The following is a 17,710-nucleotide window of genomic DNA, read 5'->3' on the forward strand; positions in this document are numbered from 1 at the left end:
TAACACCAGTGAAAGGTGAACCTTTTTTTAAAACCCCAGGACACAAACCGTGCCGCAACGCACTTGGCAGCATAGGAAATGTAAATCTCTGGCAACATTTCCACTACAGAGAACTAACTCAAACGGGTCAGTCTGCAGACCTCAACTATGCTAACATTTTAAAAAGCTTTAGAACTGGTCTTCTTTCTAAACATGCAAATCCATCTTGAATAATAAACTCATCCATGAGCTATATGGGTGTAACACATCTGCTCCCGATGTTATGGAACTATTGCCACAACAAAAATGTAAAATGTATGTCCTTAATGCCAACCATTGCAAGCTGTATTCAATTCAAGGAGACAATGTTAAAAAATGAAATGCAACCGATAGTGCATATTCGCTCCACAGACAAACTGGAAGTGCACGGCATGACACTCCCTATGTGTCAACAAACAGCACCACTAAATAGCTTAGTAAAATGTATCCCCAACACAGCTGGTTTGGAGAAAATGTTAATGTTGTGTTTAAACTGCAGAGTAATTCTAAAATGTAACCTTGACATGGAGCAAGGTTTAGTCAATGGAGCATTTGGTACATTTGTTGGTTTCCTTCTGCATGACAATTTTCAGTTTGTCAACATCCACTTTGACACACTTTCAGAAGTTAAAAGGCTAAGACGCTCAACAGCACGATTCCTTCTTTTCAAAGACATGTATTTACGCAGAGAACAATTTTCTCGGTCTCTTGCATATGCAGTCACTATTCACAAATCGCATGGTCTAACCCTAGATCAGACATTGATTGGTATTGGCAGCAAAGTCTTTAAGGTAGGAGTTATGTAGCACTTTCTATCTACACTCAAGGGTCTATTTCTAGTCAATTTTGATGCAAACAAAGTCCAGACTGACATTCCTTGCATCCTAGAGTACAACAGACTACGTGCACTCTAAACACCCCATCTAGATATGTACCTTACCGAGTCCCTCAGCAGCTTTGCTGGATTTCTAGGATTTATTGTTTTCACCTGGTAAGAGTGTGAGCCTTTTTTCCCACTCTTACGTGTGTTTTGATGTGTGTTTAAACATTTTTGTGTTCATAGACTGTGGAGCCTCACCTACTCCACAGGCATCATCTTTTACTGTTACACAGCATCTTCAGTGCAGTGACACAGGGTTGTCTTTTAGACTTCCCAACTCACTCCATTTTCTGGGACTGACTACTGCCTCCCCGAATATATAAAGTTGCCATTAACTTTATTAGCCTCTGTAAAACTACAGACCCAGCACAAAAGCCATCTTACATGGAGTACTGGAAAGGGTTAATACTTATCCCTTTTTGTCCGTTTCTCTTTGAACATTGTCGCTCCCTTTTCATCAAGACTTGGCTGGTGGCAGTGGTAACTACCCTATTTTTCCTACCGCGGTTGTCTTAAATATCCTTGGTATTGTTTTAGGCTATCTTGGTAGCCTCGAACTTAAACCCGCTAGACCATATGGTTTATTACGGTTCCGGCTGGGTTTGTTCGCCATTTCTTTTTGTAAAAGTCTTTCTCGTGTTTTACTCTGCACGCCAAACTAGGTTTGGTTCCTTTGTTCACCATCTTTTCACAGGCTTCTACGAAGAAGCCCTCCTTAGGCACATGTATGTCTGGGGGGGGGGACAGAACGTGAGGGAGGGGTTTAGGACTCCCTGCACAGGGTCTACTTGGAGACCCATGTCGCACTCTGAAATGATTGGCTGTCGTGACTGTGCCGGCGGGACAGCCACCTTGCTGTGTGATTGACAGTCAGGCTGTGAGAATGGGGGAAAACTGCATAAAAAGCAGGTTTCTGGGTCTGGAAAGGCAGAGTCGCCAATGGAACGAAAGAACTGATGAGGAGCTGACGGAAAAGGACCCCTACCACGACTGAACTGCCCGGTGAAGCCCTGCTGCAGGTGCGAATCCTCGAACTCCCAACGACAGAGAAGATCCTCCAGGAATCTTCTTCCCCTGAGCTGGTGGGACCAACCAGTTCACCCAAACTGCAAGCCAGGAATCCCTCCTCTGGTCGAATTCGCTGTACAGAGCTACAGTGGGCCGAATAGCCAGGAAGGTCGGACCCTGCTTGGGTTTTAAGGAGCGCACCTTTTATTTGTTGCTTTGCTCTACTGCTGGTTTCTTCGCTGGGTAGTGCAGGACCCTCCAGTCTTCCTACTTCGTGTCAGTCTGACCGCTTTAGGAACCGTGAGCCTGCAGGAACTACCAGGAACGTCTGCCTCAGCTACAGCTTCTTCTCCATTGAAAGGTACTGTTCAAAGCCGGTTGTTCATTTCGTTCAGCCGCAGTGAAAGTGTGTGAAATCTTTCCCCAATCCGAGGGCTCGTCCTTCTCTAATCTTTAACCTAACATTCTGCCAATCAACTTCGTCCGGAACTCTTGGCAAAGACTTAAACCGCAAACTACCCTGAGCTGTGATATTGAGCAAAAAACTTTTGTCCTATTGACTTTGGCCCTAAGTAGTTTTGATTTGATTCTATCACTGTAGTTCCTCTTTCTAGATTGCCCTACTTACTTACTTGTTGGTGCTGATCATTTTCTGCCTAACTTTGTCTTTCCCTCCCTTTTTAGGTTTCTGTAGTGCCATTTTGCTCCCACTTCATTTTGTGAGCTTAACTTGTCTGGAACCTATTGGGAGTGGTTTGGTGTATTAAGAGTGTGATTTTTTTTTTTAAACTGCTTTACTTTAGTGAAATGTTATACAACTGATGTGTAAATAAATGTATATTCTTTTACTCAGAAACCTTGAGTCAGTGTTTGTTTGAATCATAGTAATTGCTGTCCTTTGTGTAATTATTGATACTGCTCACTTGCTCTTGAGATAAGTCTGGCTGCTCAGCCATTGCTATCACTTTTACTGTATAGTACCAAAGGTGAATTTGTGCTGTCACTTGTAATCTTAATTGTGTGTGGTGTTCCCAAAGGGTACTGCATATAATTCTGCCTAACACCCTGTTCCTCAAAAAGGTAAAGTTTTGAAAAGAAAAGAAAATGAATGCAAACAGAACTTATAAGAGATCTCCCAACAATACCACCAAAGAAACAAAAAAACAATTGCTACTCCATCGATCAGTACAACCACAAAACTATCTAGTGCAAACACAACTGCAAATCCATCAGCAGATATAAAGAGAAATATTTCTTCTAAACAAACAGGTCCAGCAAATGACACAGAAGTCTCTGATTCATTTAAATGTTCAAACACAACCAGTGTAAATTGCTGTGCAAATGTAGCAATCAATCTTCTGTTCCAATTGCCACCAAGTGTTCAAAACATATAATTAATAATAATTTGGCATTTATATAGCGCTACGAACCCTCGGGTATCTGAGCGCTGCTTATTATTACCCACGGGGTGTGGTGCTCATTTATCGACCTCGGAAGGATGAAAGGCTGAGTTTGGCCCTGCCGGGATTCGAACCTTCGTTGGCAGGCTCTGCACGGATGTCAAAGCGAGCGCTATACTCGCTGTGCCACTTGACTTGGACTCGGACCGGTTGTGTTTGCAAATGCTCGTCCTTCATAGAAATGCCACAAACCATCCTGACACTTGCAGTGTCTCAGGAATAAGGCAAGAATTGGACTACTGTGCAGGAATGGTAAAATTCACCATAAACACAAGAAGATCCGCAAGAATGTCTAATGTGCAAGTACTGGAAACCAAAAACATACATATAAATTAAATCTTCCCGATTTCATCGACGTGGAAACATACATGCACTCTCTGCAACCATGTTTCACAAGAGCACATCCCTAATGAATCATTTGTGTATGTAGCTAAAATTGTGAATCCATTCCATTTCATCAGCTGATGCAAAATGCATATCATGCCATATTATGTACTTTTTGCCATTCAGACAATCGTTCCACCTTGTACATAAACTCACATAGCCAATATCTGATACTAATGCTTTTAAGGTACAGCACAGATGGTACCAAAAAACAACTGCAAGCTTACTAGCGTCACACACGGGCAAGTATCTCTTGGCAAGAAAGCCTTCACAACAGTAGGCATAATCAACCACACTGGTGCCACAACCACTGCAAGTCACTTTACTGCATAGATAAAAAAGATGTGGTTGGTTTGAATGCAACAAAACTTCAGTTTCTCTAAAATAGATTACCAGCAAATCTAACATATGCCTACTTAATATTCCTTATACCTACATTTAGTCACTGACCTCTGACACTATCACCTGTTAGTGCACTTTAAACATTCCATTAAGTACTGCACACTTCAAACAAACATACTGTGACAGCTAAACTCGCAGAAATGTAGTGGGTCTTTTTTTTTTTTAATGCTGTTTAGATTCTTTTTTCCCCAATGACTATGCAAACCGAAACAACTGTCCACATCAGTCATTTTTCAAACATGGTACTTGCAATATACTGATTATGAGCGTCTACAAGGTTTAGTCCGTGACCTGTAGAACTATCAACAGTTAGGTGACCTGTAGAACTATCAACAGTTAGAATATGCCAACTGGTTTCTAACGGCATCCGCAATACTGCAATGCTACTTTTGAATAGCAAAATAGTTGGAATACTCCAACGGGTATCTGCTTCAAAAAAGACCCTTCAGAACTATAAAACTATGAACAGTTAGAATACGCCAACTAGTATCTAACTACTTCAAAAATACCCGTCATTACACTTCATTGCAAATACACCATTACGATTCTTCCTACTGCAGTACTGCTTGTAACAACAAATGCACTTATTTGTGCATTTTAAACATTCCCTTACTACTGCACACTTCAAACAAACATACTGTGAAACTTACTCACATAAATGCAGTTTTTTTTTAAAATCCTGTATGGATTTCTTTTCCCAATGACACAATGATTATGCAAACCGAAACGGCAACTGTACAGAACAGTCATGTTTTTTCAAACATAGTACTTAATATGTAGAGATTATGAGGGTCTAAAAAGTATATGAATATTTGAGATTGTATGCAGTGACATTGTAAACTATCATGGCTAACATGTTATGCTGTGTTTCATTTCTTTTTTCACAGAGAAAGAAGGAAAGATTTCTCCTTCATTACCATGTACAACAAACTCAACCTGTACCCCCAATGGTACAGCAATCATAAGTACTATTTGCACTTCAATTGTATTATGTCACAATGTTACAAATACTGTATACTGCCCACACACTATCTATAATTACTATACATATATAATGGTTGTTGTCAGTGGCGAGATTCTTGGGTGCATGGCCGTATTATGCTGTGGTGGTTGTGGGCAGGTTCCTGGGTGCATGGCCTACCACCACAGCATAATCCGGCCATGCGCCCAAGAATCTCGCCACAACCACCACACCACAATTCGCCCTGAACCTCCCAATTCAAATGACATCTGCAGGCATCGAAATGGACAGCCAACCCTATTTTTCACCTATGAAAATATTCCCATATCATCTAGACTCCACTCCCCTACCCTGACCAAGCCCTCTTGCGGGCACAAAATGTCTCAAGCTGTCCGCCCAAGCCCTCTTTCAGTCACCAAATAACCCAAGCTGTCTGCCCAAACCCTCTTTCAGTCACCAAATGACCCCAAATGTGTGTCTCAAGCTGTCCGCCAAAACTCTGCCCGTGGACTAGGTCTGTGTCTGCGGACTACCGCGCCAACTGTACGCTCTTCTGCCACCTAATCAGTGAGCCCCATATCCTCTTTTTCCCACTCCCCCACCCTTCCCAGCCCCTCTTTCCAACACCAAATAACCCAAAATGTGTTTTCCAGACTTTTACCCCATCGATCCATCCGCAGTCAGTTGCGGCTGTCAGCGGATCCAACATGGCAGGTGTTTTGGAAAATGACACACCTTATGCTTTTCACCATCCAATCAGTTGGTGTGTCTGATGGCCAGACCTCTTTTCGGCCCCTGGACCAATCGAAGGCCCATCTGCGGAGCAAACAGGGAAGTGAGTCCGCAGACCGAACCCAGATATCACACTTTCTTTTTACCTATTTTTGTGCCGTTTAAAAAAAAAAAACTAAACTACCGGACGGATTTACACTAAATTTACAAAAGCACCCTTTCTGGACCAAGCTGACGCTCCTGCCTCAAATTTGGCAAAAATCAGTCCAGCGGTTTGGGGTGTAGACGTGAGCAACATTTTATTTCCATTGCATCTATGGACAAAAGACATTTTGGGACCCCCATGTATAACTTTGCCCCCCCCTTTGATTCTGCGAGGTTTGGCAAGGTTTTGTCAATCTGACGGGGCCATATAGTTTATGTGCAAGGTTTGGTAATGATTCGTCCGGGGGGTGAAATTATAAGCCACCCAAAAAGTGCTCTTACTATGGGTTGAGCCACTTGACCATAACTATAGGGCTGCTACAGCACGCCCTGTAAAAAAAAAAATCTATATACATCTCAAAAATTGCTTTTGTGGCTTCGCGAACGAAGTGTTTGCGAATGGGAGGCGGAGGCAAAAGGTGTGATGTTAGGTAGCATTCCAGAGGTTTCCAAATTGTTGCTAAATAAAGAGGCGCGACAGCCATTTCTGTTACTGTCTTACAAATAGTGCTGAAAGCGTTATTTCACGAGAGGCTGTGTGCACGAGCCATCCTGCTAAAAAGTATTCTGTTAGTGAAATTAATAATCTGTTTCAGGATATTCTTTCTGGGTAGTTGCTGAGTAGAAATCAATCGATACAGTGGTGGATGCCGACTAAGCTGTAAACCATCCAACAGAATTCCTCAACTCTGGAAAAACATTTTATTTTTTCTGAACATGCCTTACAATGAACATGTATTTTGGTAATATTAAACTTTAGGTCCATAATTGTTGGCACCATGTCGCCCTTCATGCTGCCCAGGAATCTCCATATTGCTCTCATGTACAGTTATACGTTGCATAATGAACTTTTAAGAAGGACAACAAATTGGGTTGTGTAGTCTTTATAAGAAAATGAAAAATGTAGTGAATTTCTCTTACCTTTTTATTATGGAACCTTTCCAAAAAGTCTAAAGCTACTTATGAGAAAATGAAATCCCGGGCAATGCCGGGTATACACATGCCTGGCAAATCTTCAAAATCCCACTATACCTGCACAGTAAGTTCCTTGGTTAACATACTCTCCCTAAGAGAAATGTACTTATGGTGATGGGTGGCAAAATATTCACTGTTGCTTTCTGTAAAATGGAGCATGTCAACATAAGCGCACTTCATATTTGGGGCAATTTTGTCAACCAAAGGTCAGCCATGCATAGTGAATCTTTTATTTGCCATTTACTTAAAACAAAGTTTGTTTGCAGTAAATGTCAAAGGTTTCAAAATCTCTCACTCGCCAAAAAGTTAGAGTACTATGCAAATGGTACTCGCCCTTCACAAAATATGCTCCCCAATGCGAGTGGGCATGTAGATTTTGCGAGCCCCGATATAAGCTAGTATTTGTTTTATCTTGTGGGTTGAAAGCCAATATGAAAGAAACCCCCTTCGATGGCTGTCACATGCTTGTCTTTTCTAAGAGGAATGACTAGTAAAGGTGAATTGGTTTCAATTTTTTAACCCGACGAACTGAGCATACCATAAACTGTCCAATTGGGGTATGGTGTAACTAGATCTAATTTGCGGTACTACACAGGATGTGTGCCGTCAATCCTAAGCGTGCCAATCTGTTTAACGGAAGATCCCAAGTGTTACGAAAGGAACTAATATTTCGTGCGCCTTTTATTTGAACAGTTTTTATTGCAGCGTCTTCAATGTAACAATATGAGTAGAAATGCTAACTAAATTAAAACTGAATCAATGAATACATCCTGATAGCTTTGCCTTACTCACGAAAAGAGAAAATTCATTTCTTGTATCCCTTGACCTTATCCGGACCTGTGGTTGCAAATGCATGTGCTACCATAAAGAAGAAAAATCCATTCCAAATACATGTTGAACGTTCTTGCACAGACTGTGAAAACACCCAATGTCTGCTCTCCCCAATTTACTCTGGGTGAAAGGGCCACAGATGCCAGCTATAGGTGATTGCAAACATTTACCTAAAAGAGGTACCTAAGGGAGGTCAAGCAAAGTGGGTGTTTCACTTTGACGTGTTGCTTTTTCTTCGGCATTGTGAATAAACTTTATTTTAACTTGGGTTTTCTTTGTTCATTATGCAGGTTTCCAAATTTTTTAACAAAGAAGTGACTCATGTGGTGTTTAAGGATGGCTATCAGGGTACATGGAACAAGGCAACAAAGACTGGTGTTAAGTTGGTGTCTGTCCTTTGGGTTGAAAAGTGAGTTACCCATATGCTTTAAGTGCTGTTTTTGTTTTGTAATTCCCAAGGAATTAACATGTTTAGTGTGGCACTGACTTCGTGGATTTAGTGTTTTTGTCTAAGGTTTTAATTTGATGTTTTTCATTTATTTAATTACGTTCTTTTGTACATGTGTAGGAGCACACAAAGGATGGTTTTTGCAGTCCTTGTTTGGTTCCTACTGTACTTGAGTGATCTTTAAATCGCACTTCTCAGTAACGCAATTTTTTACCCCCTTTTTGTGCCTTATTTTTCTGATGCATGCTGTACACGGCCTTCCAAGACACACCCACCCATAGGTGGTTCTTTGCCATTTAGTCGGGGTGAAGTATTAGTACATGCAGGTACTGCCCCACGTTATAATTGCACTGCAAGGTGAAGCGGATGTTGTAGGCTAACCAAATAGGAGTAACATTGGTGTACACGGGGTTGCACGACTGCATCATATACCAATAACAGATTAAGGACGAGGGTTTGAACCTGGTTAGTTCCTCATCTTGGAAAACTTTTCAGTTTGGCGACTAACCTCTCCTCCCAACCCCCCGCACTTGCATTCATCTCGGCACCAGGTTTTCATCAGGTCCACCTATGCATTTTTGTTTACAGTACGGTGTACACTACTGAGCGTACTGTGCAATATTTTGTTATTTTAATGTATTCCCTGCTTTTTGATTCATGCCTGTCAAAGTGTGTTAACACTTTTTGTAGACCGTTCTAAACCTAGCACTCCAATCAGGGCTGTTCTACAAAATAAAGTACTGCGTACGACTGTATTATCTATTCTTATTGTCACTGTAAAAACGGTATTTTCTAAAAGCCTTACCCAGCTCCCAAGATTAGGTGACAAAAGGTGACCTACACTCCCAACCCCTTTTCTCAGATATTGCTTTTTACAGTGTACCTCCCTAAAGAGCTGGGAGCATGATGTAAACCTCCTCCCCAAACCCCCCCACACTAGATTGCAAGGTCTACCCGTAATTTGGAGACTAGGGTCTGTGCTTGATGAGCCTAATAAACTGGGTGATCGCCTCCGTCCACTGAGTTACCGGTTTCGGATATGCTCTTCCAAAGATATCTTGTATATAATGGATGCTACTTAGTTTCTGTATGCTATTTGTTAATTAGATTTCTGAGTTTGCTACATACGCTTCGATTTGTAAAATGAATGCAGTCAGGTAAAAACAATTTAAAACTTTGAGTGCTTGGCATTACAACAAGGGGTAGAGAAACATGGCAGTGTAGATCAGAACAATATTTTTACTTAAACAGTTGTGCATATCATCACAACAATGGTTCCTAGACAGGGCAGTGCGACAACGGCCCTGCGCAGGACTGTACAGAATTCAAACAATTGTGAAGGATGAAATCTAGAGCAGTCAGTTGATCATTCAGTATCACTAATTTCCATGTAGCGACTGTAGATAAATACGCATAGGAGGCCATATGACAACAGGCTTACAATTCACTGGTTGAAGGGAGGCCATCGCGCCTCCTGGTCGGAGGACCACGTAACAGCACACAGCCATTGCCACTATGGGATTTGTGGGTCGCAGCCACAGCAGCAATATGCATCGAACGGCAAGTAACAGAGAGGCTGGCAAGTTTATGGTAATTGCTTCGGAGTAGCATACATTTGTGTAACAAACGGGCCATCGGGTCAGGGACAATAGCACAGTTGTATATCATAGGCTTTGTCACAAACCCCAACCCAGAATACCCTCAGTTTAGGGCAATCCCATATCATGTGGAAATATCCTACCCCGTCTGCGTGGCACCTGGACAGTGGCAAAGGGGATCTTGCGAAATTAGATGCAATCTAGCGGTGGTGTAGTGAAACCTGTGTAGCAATTTAAATTCTATCAACCGGAATCTGGAATTAAATAACACAGTGCAGGTTTGTGAACACATGGCTTTCCGGATCACATCAGTGATGTCTGTGTCCAAGTCGTCCGATCAGGCCTCGCAGAGCTTAGTGGTTTCTTTCCCCCGGTTCAGCAGGTTATATATCCTGGACACTCTGCCTTGAGTTGAGCTTCCTTCCACTACAAAACCGAGCAATGGCTCGTCCGTGGGCAACACAGGGAACCCTATCCAGGCATCTCAAACTGCACAGTGGAGCCCGGTGTACTGCAGCCAGCGTTAAGGCTGCATCCGCGGGGGTCCCGGCAGTCTTGTAGTGCAATAAAGGATCCCATGTCGTAAACCTCTTTCAGCGTGGTGTAGCCATCTAACGCCCACCTGCATTCAGCGCCCTTACTTATTTTTGGAAAGTCGGGAGGCAGCTCCATAGTGGAAGATCTCCATAGAACGGACCGGGGCGTCTAGCAGTTTCCATATGCCAAGCCAGTGCTGTCACGTCAATGGGGTCCATCACTCCAGGTCCCCTCCATGGTGGTGGTAACACCAAAGAGCGCACATCCCGAGCGCCGACCGCAAGCTGCTCGATCTTAACATGTGGTTGAGGGGCATGTTAAGATGGATTTCTGAACTCTGTCCTGGAGGGGCAGAGGTTCAGAAGGCCAACTTGTTTCTTGGAACAGGGTAACCTCTGGACAAGCCAGACCAATCAGGGTAGCGATGGCGGTGGTCAAGACTAGGTCTCAAGAGGGGTGAGGGTGACTGATAGCCCGCAATGAGCACACAAAGCATGGACGCTTATAAATTACTCCAGACAGGTGTTATATTAAAAATACAGGAACATTTATTACAAGGCCTTTGTAACATCGACCATAGTAAAGAATCACGGTAAAACTCCAGTAAACCAACACATCACAATCAATACAATATATATACAAGACCGAGGGGTCTAAAGAGTTGGAAGCACGAAATATGAAGACCACCTAGATGGGGAGGAAAACAGGCAGTGCAAGTAATCGTTAGACCCAGTTCGACATCAGAGGCCACCTAACTAGAAGGATGTTCGAGCCCTACGAAGAGTGGAGCCTTGTGCTCAAAAGTACCTGCACACGCAGGTGCCAACGGGCAAAGGAGAGTCTCTTCAGGGAAATCAGGCAGTTCAGAAATGTGGACGAAAAGATGGTGAACAAATCCTTGTGACTTAGGCAAGGCCTCCACTTGGGGGCAGAAGCAGGGCGTGAGTGCGGGAAAGGGTTTGCTGTTTACAACAGCGACGGAAAGCCACAGGCTCTGCGGGAGGGCGACCGGTTAGGGTATTGACTACTCACCGGTCCCCGATGCAGGCAGACCCAGGCTTTTCCGGTTCCGTTTCGGTACTGGCAGGTTCAGATGCAATCAGAGGGACGTCTCGACGCCGTGTAGATTCCGCGACAGCAGGAGTCGGGGTCGAGGGTGTCCCAGATGCAGCGAACACGCACAGGTTTGTTACCACAGCAGGGCAACTTGGCAACCGCATGTATTCTGGTCCCAAAGCACACGTCTCACTTCAGACCTGGGAACGCCAAGTGTACGAATCGTGCGAGTGCCGAGGACACGGTATTAGCAGTAAGCCAGACGGCAGTGACAGAGCAAGGTTCCTGTGTAGGCTGATCAGTCCACTGGATGTCCCAGGGACGCTTCCGAAGGCTTACGTACAGGATTTGGTTAAGGTGCCGAGAATAGTTGTTCCCACTATTCTAAAGGGTCGAAGCGCCTTTGCAGACCTTCTCGTTCGATCAGAGGCAGAGTGGTCTCGCAGGACGATAGCAGTGCAGGGTGTCAAACCTTCAGCGGGTCACCAGCGATTCCTCGACTCAGCTTCTTAGTTGCAGAATACTTGGCTCCTTATCCTTTGTTCGTGAGAACTCAGGAGATCGGCATGGTAGTGGGGTTTTCAGCCTCTTCTTATCCAAAGTTCCCTTCTCGCCAAAACGGAGAGGGCCCAATGGGAGATCCGCTCACAAACACTGACACCATACGTGGACCTATCACGGACCACGGTGGTCCCAGGCATTCAGGAGTCTCTAGACTCTCTGGCACCCAGGATGTGTATTGGTAACAGACATTCCAGTCCACATCCTGGAGGCACACACAAGGCATGCAGAAGCCCGTGAAAGCGTTGTTTCGCAGGAAAGTGCATGTCCAAATAAGGACTGCCCCGGGTCGGCTCGACCTGGGTGAAGGTGAAGGGGCAAGACGGTCAGCGGACAGGACAAAGAACCTCGTGGCATGGCCATTTTGGAGCCAAGCCACTCATTTGTGCCAAACGCGGTAAGCGCAGATAACATGGCAAAAAGGGGTTCAAAACACAAAGAAACGATAGCTGCCACCAGTCCCGTCAGTTGACACACTTGCACATTTCATAAATCCAGCGAGAGTTTCTAGGGCCTTAGGAATGACTAGAGACCCAACAGCGCGGCAATGTAAGTTATGGTGCACTCTTGTTTCATGTTGCTCAAAAGCTGCAACATGAGGAAAGGACTAAGGGAAACAGTCTCCCAGTACTGACTGTCTTAAGGGCATGTCAGTTTACCCAGAAGAATTGAGCGAAAGCCCAGAGGAGTGCGGCGGAAGGCTGCGCTTCTCTGGCAAAGTCTAGATCGGGGTGTAAAAACAGCAAAAAGGTTGGGGGTTGCCATATGGAAGGAAAATTACCTACAATTATGAAATCTTTCCTAACGGGGCACTCCGTCAAACCAATAGGCTGTGTATTGCGCCGGTGCTGCTATCCAGTATTTTTTGAAAGTCTGGTGCCGCGGGGCCACCCTGACTGTATGGTCTTGTCAGTGTCCCATTTTAGCCTAACCACTCCGGCATGCCACATAAAGTTGATAATCGCGACTTTCAGTGTCTTAAACTCAGCTCCCGGCCATAGTGGTACATTTAGTTTTGGGAGGCTGGTCATTTTAAGGAGCGATACACGCCCAGAGATAGTGATGGGGAGTTTCGCCCAGCCACGGAGCTTGTACAGGAGTTTAAGTATTCCCCATAGTTGTGTCACTGACTCTGTTATTTAATATCTCGGGCGGGGTGTGGGTGGGGGGGGGAGACCTGGCAAGCCCATGAGGTCATGTGGTGCAGCCGTCACATCTGTCGAAGGGAATAGTTCAGATTTAGTGCAATTAACTCAGAGCCCAGGAAGGGTCCCGAAAGTAAGGACGTCCTGCATGACCGGGGCAAGATGTAAGTCTTGAACCCGCACAAACAATAGTGTATCGTCTGCATATAGTGATAACATTTCAGGTGTACCTAACAGCTTGCTCACCCTGTGTGCGTGCTTGTGCCTAATCCAATCAGCCAAGGGCTCCATCACTATCGCGAATATTAAAGGCGAGAGCGAGCGTCCCTGCCAGTCCCCCTACAGATGTCGACAGAAGTAGAGTTGCCCATTCGTACTAACCTTGTCCTTAGGACGTGTGTATAAAAACGTACCCAGGAAATGAATCGCGGACCAACATTGCATTTCTCCATTACCACCCAGAGGAATTGCCAGGACACTCCGTCAACGGCTTTCTGGATATCTAGCGCTGCAGCAGCAGCCTGTACCGTCTGGTCTATCTGGGCAAGCTTATTGAATAGGCGCCTCCAAGTTGAGTGCCGTAGACCAACCCGGGACAAGGTCAGTCTGATCTGGGTGGACTATGTATTCCATGTAAGGGGCAAGCCGAAGTGCAAGTACCTTTGCAAATAGTTTCACATCAGAATTGATGAGTGAAAGGGGCTGTTAGGATCTGCACTGGGTTGCCGGTTTGTCAGGTTTAAGTAAGGCGGTAATAACCGCTTCTCGCAGTGTAGGGGAGGGGGTAACTCCAAGCACACTGGACTCCTCCCATAGGGTGGCAAGTTGGGGGACCAGGTGGGATATGTAATGTCTAAATAATTCCATAGTCGGGCTGTCGGGGGCGAGGCTCTTGCCAGAGGGTAGAGCCTCGATGGCACCAGATCTCTTCCGGCATCACTGGGCAGTAGAGAGCCTCCCTCGCCTCATCAGACAGAACAGACAGTGGTAGGTCATCTAGGAACGCCTCTGTCAGAGGTAGATGCTAAATCACAGTTTGCGTAAAGTGCTTTGTAAAAGGAGCGAAACACATGATTAACCTCAGGTAGAGTGCGGACCATTGTCCCAGTTGTGTTTTGCACAAGTGGAATGTGGTGGCTTCCACACTCCAGTCGTACAACCTTAGCAAGCAACTTGCCAGGGCGTTCCCATTCATTGCATTTCCTCGCCAATCCAGGGTTATCAAGAAATTTCCGTTCCCTATCGGCATGGTCACGAAGGTTGTCAGGCTCAGCCTTAATAACGCCCAGTGTATCGGTAGCAGGGATTAATGTGTACTGTTGTTCGAGCTGGCGCAGGGTAGTCTCGCTATAACATCCCAGATTCCTTAGCCAAGGCCATACCACAGATCTAAACTTTAAAGGTCTCCCATAGTGTTGCACTCGAGCTAACTGAGCCCGTATTAATCTCAAAGTATTCCTCCACGCTTTTCTCCATTTCGGCTGCAAGCATGGGGTCGGACAGTGCCTGCGGTTTAAGTCTCCATGGTCGCCTCACTTCAGCTACAGCACCCAATGTCAGTGTTTTTGTGACTGGGGAATGATCCGAGAGAGGCATAGGCAGTATGTTAGCCGTGTCAATGAGGTCCCCAGAAATCGACCAAATGTCAATACGTGAATGGGAATCGTGTGCAGTGGAGTAGAAGTACATTCGGGATGTCGGGTTTAGCAGTCTCCAGGCATCCACCACCCCCAACCTGGCAAGGCATTCTCGTATCACTCGGGCAGCTCTGGACAACTGATGAGCCTTGCACCCAGATCTGTCAAGGTCTGCATCAGTCTCCTCCCCACAGTATGGTCAACAGGGGGTACAACGCCAAGAGATCCACTACCTGAGAATGGAATTCAGGATAATCTGCATTAGGCCCATATATATTCATTAGTACTACTTCCTGACCTAGCAGTTCGCCATGCTGCAGCACATATCTACCTAGTGGTGGATCTGGGTGTGCCATTTTATGTGTATATAATATTGTCTTCTGAATAAGGGTCATGACTCCCCGACATTGAGTAGAATGCCATGTAATAACGTTGCATGCCCCAGCTCTTAGCGAATCTGTCACAGCCAATTGCATGGTTGTCCTGTAGAAACAAAAGGGCCTTGTGTCGTTCAGCGTATAGTTGGAGCCTCTGCATTTTCACTGAATTGCCCAATCCCTGCACATTCCAACTCATACACTGCAGTGACTCAGCCAACATCTGGCCAGTGCATTGTGCATATCCTGAGCCCAACCTGGACAAATGGAGAGCATTTTGCTGGCGTAATCACCAAGGGACACTGCCATTCCCCAACACATGTCGAGCACATTTTGTATATTTTCCCCAAAGGTTCCCACCCATCTCCCAACCAGAGGAATGAACACCCCAATCCCAACAACCCAAAATTGCTTGCAGCTTTGCATGGGGACGTGCTCTAACTACAGCCCGGCCCTCAACACAGCCCCACTTACATTGTGTAGATCAATTTGCAGGTGCACTTTCACAAGTAAACATTAGATCAGCTAAAGAGGCAGCAGGAAGCCCATCTTGAGAGTCCCCAATAGTGAGTCACTAGGCGGTCTGTACATTATCTATATCTCAGCAGGGGTCAGCAACTAGGGCTCATGCGTGACAGATTTATACTGCTGATGCTTTCCTAGTGCAGTAGTCATCAAGGAACTTCATGGCCTCCTCCAGGTATGGTGAAAAAATATACCTTATCGGCATGTTCTTTCTGTAGCTTGGCTGGGTATAACATCGTGTATTTAACACTCAAGTCTCAAAGTCTCTTCTTTGCAGCCATAAAGGATTTTCTCCCCTGCTGTACTGCAACTGAGAAGCCAGGATACAGGTGGATCCTGCTTGACCCGAGCAACAATTCCCCCTTAGCTTTCGCAGCCCGCAGCAGCGCATCTCTATCCTGGTAGTGGAGCACTCAAGCTATTATTGGACGGGGGAGCCCCAGGTCTGTTTAGGGGCAATTGATCAATGGGCTTGTTCTATTGCGAACTGTTGACAGTTTAGGGGCGACAGTTTAGGGGCATCCAGTAAAGACAGGAGGGTGCGTTCAATAAAGTCTTCCATGGAGCCTTCAGTATTATCCTCAGGTACCCGCCTTGAGCGGGATTCCATGTTTTCGTTCTTCTTGCTGATCGTTAACACTTGTTTTGAGAGCAAGGAGATGTCGGCCCTGAGCGCCCCGATCTAGTCCTCAGTAACCCTCACTCTGGTCTCCACCTCTGTAATGCGGGCATCAGAATTCTCCATATGGGACTTAATGGAGCTAATTGTGCTGCTCATATCATCAGGTTTGGTGTGCATTGCTGTGAATCCCTCGCGCATATAGTCCATCATGTGTTGTAGTTCGCTGGTTTCTTCCGGTGACGGTATCTTGCCACCAGCGTCTTCCGCCCCGTCTTGAGCATTGAGCGCAGCCTTGGCATTGATGTTCATAGAGGATTGCTTCTTTCCTGCGCCCCTAGTCCTGTTTGTACAGTTGTGTAAAGGGGAGCAGCTATTATTTTGCTCTGAGGGGGAGACAGAGGCCTGCAGAGTCCCACCAGTGTCTCTCACCACCGCTGTATCGTCCCAGTACACATGTTTAGGCCCCCAGGAAGGCAGGAAGGGCACAGAGGTAATAGGAGTAGATGCGGGTTGCCAGGAATAATTATATGCCAGGTTCCTCAGGCGGGTCACACCATCACAGGGGTTCATTGTGATACAGGGTGTTCAACTGCAGGAGAGGGGTCTCGGGTCACAATAATTCCAGCACCGCAGATGTAGGGGGCGCCCCTTGAGAAGGTGCCAAAAAAGGATCTAAGGGCAGCCAGTCCATGCACTATAACCCGCAGCTTCAGTCACTGTACCAGACTTCAGACAGGACCGGGCGTCCAGACACTGCATTTATCAGTTCTGCAGGGTCGGCCTCCAGGGGTGGAAAATGTGTGCACAGCGCTTCGATTCCTGCCCAGGCTAGCAGGCAGACTTGTGCAGGCACCGAACCCAGTGTTCTGCAGGGTGCACCTGTGGGCCGTTGCAGGAGACGGGAAGCCCTGGATGGGGACCCGCCACCCCAGCGTGGTCTTCAAGGGGGGGGACCCCAGTAACACTCGCCACTCACCGTTCCAACCCACACAATGGGCTCCGTTCAGCGTGAGCTCCCAAGCCCCGGGCAGAGGATGGTGTTGCCCACACAAGTCGGCTCACCGGGACAGCAGGAGTGGCCCGCTCGCATCAGCCCTATCGTTGGTGAGTAGATTCCTGGGTTCCCCCTTCCCCCCAGACCTTGCTCGTTGTTGTGGTGGGGTGCCGGTAACCACTGTGCCAGTCGGGTCTGATTCAGTGTCACAGATGAAGGTGGAAGAGGGCGGGTAAGGCGGATCATCCTGCCTTGCCAATGGAGCGCCAGTCAGTGTTCAATCGCTGCGGGCCATGTGTAGAGGTGTTCCGCTGCAGAATAATTCAGTTTGGATGCAGTGCACACTTTTAAAACT

At 45.9% G+C, this 17,710-nt stretch overlaps 1 protein-coding gene across 1 annotated transcript in view; it reads left to right on the top strand.

Annotated features, from left to right (window-relative positions):
• Nucleotides 1-17,710, top strand: part of MCPH1 (microcephalin 1) — a 2,120,508-nt gene that overhangs the window by 140,922 nt on the left and 1,961,876 nt on the right. The window contains exon 3 of the mRNA XM_069606102.1: nucleotides 8,146-8,264. Coding sequence (XP_069462203.1) covers nucleotides 8,146-8,264 — 119 coding nt within the window. The remainder of the gene's footprint in view (nucleotides 1-8,145; nucleotides 8,265-17,710) is intronic.

This window comes from Ambystoma mexicanum, chromosome 4p (genome assembly GCF_040938575.1).
Source record: "Ambystoma mexicanum isolate Mex_15411 chromosome 4p, UKY_AmexF1_1, whole genome shotgun sequence".
Classification (NCBI taxonomy): domain Eukaryota; kingdom Metazoa; phylum Chordata; class Amphibia; order Caudata; family Ambystomatidae; genus Ambystoma; species Ambystoma mexicanum.